General features: G+C 35.3%; 1 protein-coding gene across 1 annotated transcript; it reads left to right on the top strand.

Annotated features, from left to right (window-relative positions):
- Window positions 1-2,431: 2,431 nt before the first annotated feature.
- On the top strand, window positions 2,432-6,201 carry LOC18447629 (putative methyltransferase TCM_000336). Its single transcript, XM_006857723.4, has 4 exons — window positions 2,432-2,718; window positions 2,799-3,200; window positions 4,369-4,641; window positions 5,570-6,201. Exons 1-4 carry the CDS (start codon window positions 2,578-2,580, stop codon window positions 5,894-5,896), a joined length of 1,143 nt encoding a protein of 380 aa, XP_006857785.2. The 5' UTR covers window positions 2,432-2,577; the 3' UTR covers window positions 5,897-6,201.
- Window positions 6,202-10,894: the final 4,693 nt, after the last annotated feature.

The raw sequence follows: 10,894 nt of genomic DNA on the forward strand, positions 1-10,894 counted from the left end.
TCAACATTATGGAAGGTACATGAACCATTATCTCCCTTTCATTAAACCATTTTCCCATCAATTGCATATTCCATCTCATATTTTCTATAAGAATATTTCAATAATATCTAGTCAAGATATTCCTTCAATAATCAAGATAAGATATGGTCAATATTTCCTAATCAACATTTGACCACATGCTACAAGATGTAGTTACCATTTTTAACAAACTTGAAGACAAAACAAGATAAGTTATCCAAGGGTGGGGCGTGCCACCCATGTATGGTATGTGGGGCCCCACCATAACCCACATAGTGGGCCCATGTGCACTATGGGCCCCCAGGTATTTTTTTTAAAATAAATATTTTAAAAATAAATTTTAAAACATTATCACTTTGTAAATTAATAACTTCATATTTATAAGTCCAAAAATAAGAAATAAAATATCAAATCACTTACAAAAATTCAAATAATAAATCTAAAATAATTTAATAATAAAATCAATACAATTAAATTAATATGATGGGAAGTGGATCCATATGATTCAGGAATTCAATCAACGATCACGGGGTACTCCATCTTCAACTATGGACTACATACCACATTTGTTTTATCGAACCGATCCAGTGTTTCCCATGACCCACAGTCTAAGCAGAGACTTATTAGTGGGTCACCAAAGTCTGATCGATGAGCCAAGGAGTCGCAATCCCAGTTTGTGGATAACAGGTCCTCCCCTAGAGACAAGTCAAGGTTACCACAACCTGATGCGACCACAGCTTTATGGCGCATAGGGGTATCTCTCGCACATGCATATGCTTCAACCAAAGGTGGATATCTAGCTTTCTCAAATGATCTAACTATATGCATGCCGTGTGATGGAATGTGGATGAGATTTTGGCCCCCGTCTCTATAGGCCTACCATCACACACAAGGGTCACACAGTCCCTCGGCTCACTCATCTAGGCATAAGCTCCGACCTTATCAAGGGCTAACCCAAAAATACTTCTCGGTTTATTTTTTATGCTCAGGTTCCTTGGGTTTTTCAACCAACTGGCTTAGATCGTCAAGCACAGCCTGTTATCTGCAAATATCATTTGTTTAGTATGGTCCTCGAGGGATCACACTCCCACTGAGTTTATATTCCACTATAGTAAATGTTTTTCATTACACGCTAATAAGCATACACCCAACACACTTTACTTTAATGTTCAACCTTATACAAACCACACCCTTACTTATATTCCCTTATGCACGATAGTTATTGTCGAGATTATCAATACCTCACCTTCTAAAATGGATTTTAAAAGGGGACACAAATCACCACATGTATCACGAAGACCAAACCGTAGAAATATACGAAAAAAAATGACCTAAGTATTACAATAAGTTGACTATAGTGAAGTACAAAAACTAAACCCAGGAAATATATGATATAAAAGATGACTTCAGTCAATTATTAGAATGAAATAACTTAAAGTCGAGTACTACGTTGCTATTAAAACCATTAAAGCCATTTAGAAAAGGGTAAGCATTTATGGTGGTTGCACCCTTGGACGGTGCATGTGTTTATGTCGGGGAAAGTTTGGTACGGTTGGTTTATTTTAGGGAAATTGATAGACGCCTCAAATTCGACTTTTTAACCCCCCCTCCATCCCAAATTTTTTTATTTTTTTATTTTATCTGCTCTCACTATTCATAAACTTCGTACTCAAACACCTATTTAAATTGAATTTTTTGTTTTTTGACACTTAAATCTAACCATTCAAAAATTTCAAGTTATTTTAAAGAAAAAAAATTAAAATTCAAACACAAAATGAAATCGTGACCGTCAAATCGGTTCAGATTCAATCTGGACCGTTAAGCTCATATGTTCATATGAGCTAGTGGCTAATCTCAGCATATATATATATATATAATCATGTTACATGTAACATAAAACATACATATATAGTTATGTTGCATGTAACATACCTATCACCCCATATAAGCTACCTACCTATAATTCCATAGTACAGCTGCTGTAAAAAAGAAGATGGGAAATTAGGGGTAGTTTGATGTCGGAGATATCATCGTACTGGTCTATATGTAAAAGAAAAAAAATAAGTGTAAGAGATTATCTGATTTTTCTAATATCAAACTACCTCATAAATTAGTCATCCAATATTTAGGGCATTGATCTATCCTAGAAAAAAAAAAAAAAAGAAATACAGTCCTAATATTTTCCCATATTGGACCGGTGGTATAACTGAAATAAAAAACCACACAAAATAGGATCACCCCGTAAATTTTCCAAAATTTTAGACCAATGATATTCGTAAAATTAACCGCTCTGCAGATAAAGTTTCCTCAAAATTAATATAAATATAAATGATAAAAAGTGGCACACATAAGAAGTAGTGGCAGGGATAGCTTTTTCTACTTAAAAGCAACCCCACTAAAAAAAGACCCATCCATAATTGGAATATATGATCCACACTATGAACATGGGGAATCGATCGGCTCTCTCTCTCTTCTTTTTTTGTTGCCTTTTTTTTTTTTTTGGAAATGTTGCATTTGATTGTGATTTCAGTTCAGAACTGAAGCATTGACACTATAAATATGACCTGGGTTGCTCTTTCAACTCAGAACTTAGAGCATTGGAGTGAGAGAGGGTGGTTTTATACTATGGAAGTGGCAATTCTTCTTCACATGAATGGAGGCAGAGGGAAGAAGAGCTACGCAGAAAATTCATCGCTTCAGGTTTCATGATAATTGAATATTCTTTTCTCTCTCTGTCAAATGCACTTGTGTGCTAACAATAGTTGATGTTTTGTGCGCAGAAACATGGATTGGAGGTGGTTAAGCCCATAACTGAAGAGGCAGTGAGAACGATGCTCTCTGCCGATTTCACTGACAGCTTCGGGATCGTCGACCTCGGCTGCTCTTCAGGCCCCAACACTTTCTTTGCTTTAAGCACCATAATCCGAGCTGTTTGTGTGAGATATCAGGAAAACTCGAGGCCAATGCCCGAGTTTCGGGTGTACCTTAATGACCTGCCGGGGAATGACTTCAACTCCATTTTCAGAGCGCTGCCTTCGTTCTATGAGTTGATGAGAGAGAATGATGGGGTTCCGGGGTCGTGTTTCGTGGCTGGTGTTCCTATCTCTTTTTATGCCAGAATTTTTCCGGCAAATAGTCTGCACTTTGTTCATTCGTCTTACAGTTTCAATTGGCGCTCAAAAGTATGCCCTCTCTCTCTCTCTCTCTATCTCTCTTTCTCAAATCAATCCCTCCTTGGTAGTATGCCCTAACTCTCTAATGAATTGTTCATAACAAGTGCTAAAGAGACAGAGACGGGTCACACAGATGAGAGAGCGAAAACAGGTCTCCCACTTCATGAATTTTCTCGACCCAAGCTCACATAAATCATATTTGAAACTGTGGCAATGTTCTAAGGGTGCGATTTGCATAGAGCCAAGGCTCTAAACCATCAAATTAGAGCCTACCTTCAAATAGTGTCGACAAATATGGTTTCAATACTGAAAATCTTTGTGATAGTCTTAAAATATATTTCCATCTTTATTTATAAAGTTTAAAGGTTCGAAAATAGTGTAGATCGATAAATCTATGAAAACTTGAAAATCTTGAAAATTGACGGTCTAAAAATGCATTATAAAATACTCTATTTTCAAAACTTGAAATCTATTTGTTTTTCATGTCTATGTATTTTGATGTCGAGATGATCAATTTGATGATATTTGGGCATGAAAACAACCTCTTCTAGTGAAATTTTTTCGGTATTATCAAATTTAATTGTTTAGAGCCTCAGCTCTATATAAACTTTCCCATGTTCTAATATAGGAATTCATGTGGTGGCGAACTACCCATATTCATTTTAGCTTTTGAAAATTTACCACTAGTTCTTATTTTAAAGAAAATATATGGTGACTTATAGCTAGACTTTGGTCGTTGATAGAGCGGAATGGTAGAACATGATTTGTGTCGCTGACCGCATATAGTTGGGATAAAGTTCCGTTGATGACGATGATGGAGATCTTATGTTTTATAAAATAGAAATCTACCTTAAAGCAACTATTGAATTACATTAATTTTTGTATGCCTAGTACTTTCTTTTTTGTAGTTTTTTATTAAAATTTTGTCACTAGTTCAATGCTGCAAACGACTGCTCTTATGTTTTATTTATGTGAATACACAGTTTAATAGGACAACCCCATTTCAGGAGTGATCCGATATTAGAAACATAAGGCCACCTCATATTTGGAATTTTTTGTTTCTTTCATTCAGACAAGTCCAATGTCTCCAAAATTAAGCCGTATTTAAATAAAAATTATTTTTCAAGATATTAAAATTTTGAGAAAACCATTTTGGTTAACACTGTGGTGTTTGCAGGTTCCTTCTGGGCTATACGATGAGGATGGAAAGCCCCTTAACAAGGGTAACATCTACATAACTGAAGCCAGCCCACCAAAGGTGGCACGATCCTATCTTCAACAATTCCAAAAGGATTTCTCATCATTTCTAAGGTTTCGTTCCCAAGAGGTGGTAAGAGGGGGGTGTATGGTGTTAATATTCTTTGGTCGAAGCTCAACACAAGAAGCTGATGAGGAGTTTTTCTTTCTATGGAGGGTTTTAAGCCAAGCCTTAGGAAATTTGGTCTCTAAGGTAACCAATCTAAAGTACTGCACTTTACATCTCCTGGGCTACAAATCCATGACATGGCTATTTTTGTGTTTGAGAAATTTGCTGGCTTGCTTGAGGACTTCTGGGATTAGATAGCAAGGTGATTTCTAGGCTGAAAAACTTTGGAAATGCCTCAGTGTCCTATTTCTCTCTTTATAAAAAGAATACCCCAAAAAAAAAAATCCCAATCCGACGCTAAAATCACACTAAGGGACGGGGCTCAAAATCCTAGTGAGTTAGAGCCCAAGTCCGATAAAAAACAAGTTTGACCTTCCTTACCTACCTTTGTTGTTGTGTGTGTGGACTGTATACAATAAAATCATTTACCTTTAGTACAAGGAAATAACAACCAATCTAGCTGCTAGATGTGAAATTGAGCACATGAGATGTGCCATTGATTAAGCGGAAACTCCAAACACAAGGAATTCCAAATCTTTATAACATATTTCTAGCTTTCGATTTCAAATCAGTGAAGTAGGGCGATTGTGACCTTCTTGAACCTAATATAATTGGTATTATAGTATGCAATCCACATCTATAGGAACTTGATCTTGTGAGCAGACCTGCCTGTGCTGCAGTATGGGCCAAACACCCAATTTAAACAATTTGAATGACCATGTTCACTAATAGGTATGCAGGAATTTTTATCATTTTTAGTTTGTGTTTGATTTTTTAGTAGTCTTGTCTTGTGTACACGAGTCTTATCTCTCCACAAAATTTCAGCTCAAAATGATCTATACAAAATTAAAAATAAAATGCTATCTTTATACACTAGCCATTGGAATCTAAGCCCTCCGGCCTATAAAATTAAGTAACCCTAGGCAGACCATGTACCTCATTAGCCTAAGGCAAACTATGGACCTCAATCTTGTTGGTGTCACAAGTAAAGTGTTTTTTTTTTGCGACATAGGGACTAGTTGAAGAGGAGGAGTTGGATTCATTTCATTTTCCCTTCTATAATCCATCTGTACAAGAAGTTGAAGAAGAGGTGAAGAGAGAAGGATCATTCACAATTGAGCGTTTCGAGCAACTACCCATAGCACCTTGGGGTGCTAACAAGAATGGGAAAGACTTAGCATTGATCCTACGAGCTGTGGTGGAGCCCTTGGTCAAATATCACTTTGGAGAGGATCTCATGGACATGTTATTTGAAGAATATGCTCAACTTCTTCAGTTTGAAATAAATGAAGGAAGGAAGAAACTGATTCATTTTGTTCTTGTCTTGAATTCAAAGTGAAGCACTTTGATGCTCCAATCAACAAACCATCCCTTATGGTAATCATGTCTATGTGTGAAAGCTTTGTCGGTAATTGATGTATTGATATTGGGATGCCTATTTGTTTGCATCATGATCTGTAGCTTACTTATTAGTGGTTTCTTGCTCTATTTGTGGGCAGTTTGAGTTAGAAGCTATGTACACCTCGATCCTGTAGTGTGGTTGCAATAGAAGTGTTTCTTAGGATTGCTTATAACTTGTACTTTATTTTAGAAAAATTTACGTCCTTACCATAAATAAAATAGGGATTTGTGTGGAGGTCTAAATTTTTGCAAATTTTATGCGGTGGTCCATTTATTTTATTTTTTCAATTTTGCCAGCTATTCGATGATCTAAACATTAAACTGCTTTTTTGTTTTATTTTTTAAATTTTTTAAATGTGCATGGACAGTCTGAGGTTTGGATTCTCAAACCTCTTGGCTTCTATGAAGATTGTGCAAGCCAGACTTCACATCTGCTTTTATAGGTGTGGCGAACTACTAGATTTATGCATTGATATCCTTTTTTTTTCTATGAATATCCAAGGAAGATGCACCTTATGGCTTTGTGATTAGGTTTACCATGATCCTCACGGCGCTGCACATAGGTTATACACTTGATAACACGAAATGTATGATATGTAGTTTCTTCTTGTAGATTACATGATGTGGCACCCTAATTCCATCTCTAAGCGACATAACATTAATTAAATATGCCATTGTGCGTATTGCTTAGGTCCAATATACTCGAGGCATTTTTGTTTGTTCATCATTGCACAAGTGGCTTCCACAATGTGTCTATTCTTCCATTCAAGAATCTCATCAAGTTAAGATGTACCAATACATGAGAGTTGTCTCAGGCTTTGGCGGTAGTATTGCTGAGCCTCATGATGAAGACTCTGACTCCATTCTCACCAATGGGTAGGGGCCCAAATCTCCACTAACTTACCCCCTTATATTTACCCAAAAAAATAAGTACACATGTCAGTTGCCTCCTAATCTTACTTTTTTCGATAAGTCATCAAATTCTTCTAACATTAATTTTCCACCATTACCTATCCTGAATTTCTTGATTCTCAACAAGCATTTTATATTCTTTGAAGTACCAAAATACTTCAACTTTGTTTGTAGAAAATAAATCATTGTGCACCTAGAATAATTGTCAATGAAAGTGTCCCCTCATTATAACATTACAATTTCTTTCAAGAGTCGATACAAAGAAAAAGACTAAAAGAAAAAGACTAGATGAAAAGAACAATACAAATTTCTATTAAAAATAAATAAAATAAAAGAACAAAAACACTCATAAAATTTAGTTATTTTTTATATGTGTGATCAGGTTAGCTTATACAATTCTCTAAGGAAAATGTTATTTGAAAGGAAATGAGAGAGAGTTCAAGGGACTTAAGGGAAGAGTGTAAAAATTTTGGGGTTATAGACCACATAAACTTTGATCTTAAAACTAAAGAGGCCAAGCTTAAACCAGATCCCCCTGGGCTAGATTCCCCTGTCATAATCTAATTGTCTACCAAAACTTCTCCAATTCTCACTTTTTTTTACAGGGTCTTGAATTATGTGGGACCTAATATTTATCTTAGGACATGTATATAATAAGGTCGTTCATTTTTAATATAACGATGTCGCAATTATATTGATTGTTAGATGTGAAATCGGATAGTTGGTGATATTTCGTTGATTTAGAACAAATTTTAAAATAAAACTTCTCAAATTTCATGACACACTTCAATTGTCAGTTTTCACATTCAATATAAAAATTATTATGACTTTCTTGTACCAGAAGTGAGTGGTTTCAGAGTATGCAGTCCCTTTATCTTATGGAGTCGGTTTCTATGCGACCAAGCCTACATACGTAGAAATGCTTGCCTATTAATAAATCTATTTTTTAGATGGATTTTTTGACCTAATTTTTGGGGAAAATTACGTAAATATCTGTTATATTTTATGTTATTATGAAAATAACTGAAACTTTCCATTTTACACAAATGTCTGTTTTTTCAACTTCATAACAGTTTTTTTTAAAAAAAAGATGAAACTGCCGATTTTCGGTTTTTGAAAAACTGAATTTTTTTAAATTTTCAGTTTTCATAAATCAGAAATTTTTAAATTTTGGATTTTGAAAAATCAAATTTTTGTATATATTTTTTGGGTTGAGGCCAAATGAATTAACATTTGAAAGCGTTACGAGCACTTGCTCAGGGTTGCTCTCTTTTAAGTCTTGGTCGTAGACTCCATTGTCCCATGGGCAAGCTAGTTTTACTTTATATGTTTTTGTAGGAAGTGCTTTGATCGACATGTACGCTGTGGGGCTTGATTGATGACTCAGAACGAGCTGTCAATGAGATGGATGGGAGGAGCTTGGTTACCTGGACTATGATGATATCAGGCTATGTACAACATGGTGAATGCCACAAAGACCTGTAATTGCTTGAGGAGATGAAAATTGCGACGGTAAGCCCTGATCCGGTAATCTTCTTAGCCGTGCTCTCGGCTTGTGGGCGAGTGGGTGTGGTGGATCAAGGGCTTCAATGCTTTGAAAGCATGGCTCTAGAGCATGGGAGGGATAAGGGGAGAGGAAGATGAGGCATTTGCAGTTTGTGAGGGAAACTTACGTTTTTCAAAAACCTAGAGAGGGAAAGAGAGGTACGTTAAAGAGTCTGTGGTTTAGAGAGAGATGTGGTTCTCCAAGCCATTAATGCTCTTCTCTAAGCTCCATGAAGGAGTTCATCTCTTTAAAGCTCAAAAAATTATGTAGATTTGATGATTTGCCAAGAATTAAAATGAATAGTGCAATTCAAAAATACCATTTTTAAAATTTCAGAATTTATATATATATTCCCATATGCATGATCGCCATTGTCTAGATTATCGACACCTCACCTTCTAGATGCAGTATCCATCTCTAATATGGATTTTATGGGGAAAACAAATCACCACATCTATCACGAAAACCAAACCCAAGAAATATATAATAAACAAATGTCACAATAAAATGACTTAAGTGCAAAAACTAAACCCAGGAAATATATGATAAAAAGGACGACTTAAGTCTTGACTTAAGTCAAACATTAAGTTCCTATTATAACCAATAGAAAACAAAATGACTTAAGTCATTGCTATTATAACCAATAGAAACCAGTAAAGCCATTTAGAAAGGGAAACATTTATGCTGGTGGCAAAGGGTTTTTCCACCAACCAAAGACAATAAAAAAACCTATTCCAACTTGAATGTACATTGGCATAGCGGTTTGGTGGATGTCTGTATGTCCGGAAAAGTTAAGTAAGGTTGGTTTATTTTATGGAAAATTATAGATACCCTAAATTGGACTTTTTAAACGCCTCCGCACCCTCCTCCCCCAAAATAAAATAAAAAATAAAAAAAAATATTTTTGGTGCACTTATTCTCTGCTCCTACTATTCAAATACTAAGTCAAATACCTATTTAGGAGGATTTTTTAAGCCCACAATTTTCGAAACCACATGATTATTTTCAAAAGAAAAAAAAATAACTTTTGAGTTTTATGACACTTAAATCTAGCCCTTCAAAAATTTGGACGGTCTCTGTTCAATTTTGAAGCATCAGTTTTTTCTATTACATAGAGAGTTTATTTCATATTTTTTTTTTAACTCATATTATGGTTGTAAAGATTACATCCCCAAACTTTGGGATCTAAAAAGTATCCCTGTCATATGTTTTGCCTCAGGGAGTATATCCCACAAGAGCAATAAATCTTTTCATTTATTTTTGATACCACACTATTGCCTCCAATATTATTTATTTTTTCATCCATCCCTCAAGCAAAAAAGTTAATATTTTTTTACCAAAATATCTCACTTTGACTCACATTTCCCAATTTCTCTATCTAAGCCGGCCTGGTACATTTTTGTGCAAGACCGACACAACTTGAATATAGAAGCCAGTTTGACATATTTTTAATATAAGCCGGTCCAATGCATCTTGTGTCGGACCAACAAAATTTGAATATCAAAAGCCCTTCTAGTACATTTTGGGACGGACCATTGCTTTTTGTCAAAATTCGATCCTTCATATTTTGTGTTAGACTGGCAAAAGCCAATCTCACATATTTTTATGCTAGACTAGCGTAATGTTAGGCTCACATTTTAGAAATGTGGGTTAAAATAAGGGGTATTTTGGTTAAAAAATCAATTGTTTTGTTTAGGGGTTGGATGCAAAAATTAAATAGCATTAGGGGGTAGCTATAGTTTGCCCTTTATTTTACTGGAACTACAGCGTAGTCTAAATATTTGAAAATTTTATGTGGAGTTTCTACTTGATCATGGATCTTTATTCATATTTTTACCCATGGATCATGTTTTTTATTATTTTTATTTTTTCAGGCATTTGGGTGTTCAAATATCAGACGAATCTATTTTTAAGGTAGTAGGATATTAGAAATATCTATGGAAAGTTTTGACAAAGTTTTACATTGAAGTCTATCAACACAATCCACCTCCTTGACCCGGACTTAGGACAGGGTGAGAGAAATTTTAAGATCTTCAACCTTCTTGGGCCATGAAAATGTAGACAAGACTGGATAGAACTCAAAATGAATACCTTCAGAAGAACTTAGGTGTAGCTTCAATAGGTGATAAGATGAGAGAAAGTGGACTTAGATGGGTTGGTCATTGAGAGCGTAGATCCCGTACAACACGTATTAGGAGGTGCAAGTTGGTTCAAATTAAAGGCTAAAAAAGGGTTGGGGGTAGGCCTAAATGACATGGTTGGAGGTACTGAGAAAAGATATGATGATTTATGGACTCACCGAGGATATGGTTCTTGATAGAGTAGAATGACATATCAGGATTTGTATAACCAACCCCTTTACACTCAAGAAAAAACTATGATAATGATGAAAAGGAGGATTAGAAATATTGAACAGCATTGAAGAAACATTCCGATCCAATACCTCTGACACTAGACTTATTCCCCCCATTTTACATT

The sequence above is a fragment of the Amborella trichopoda genome, chromosome 10, assembly GCF_054954075.1.
Source record: "Amborella trichopoda isolate Santa Cruz 75 chromosome 10, AtrichopodaSantaCruz75HAP2 v2.0, whole genome shotgun sequence".
Taxonomy (NCBI): Eukaryota; Viridiplantae; Streptophyta; class Magnoliopsida; order Amborellales; family Amborellaceae; genus Amborella; species Amborella trichopoda.

Excerpts from the sequence above, each read along its gene's own strand:
- LOC18447629 (XM_006857723.4), top strand. The coding sequence starts at position 2,578 with ATGACCTGGGTTGCTCTTTCAACTCAGAACTTAGAGCATTGGAGTGAG. Across the intron at positions 2,719-2,798 it reads CAGAAAATTCATCGCTTCAG|AAACATGGATTGGAGGTGGT; the intron begins GTTTCATGATAA and ends TTTTGTGCGCAG. Across the intron at positions 3,201-4,368 it reads GTTTCAATTGGCGCTCAAAA|GTTCCTTCTGGGCTATACGA; the intron begins GTATGCCCTCTC and ends TGGTGTTTGCAG.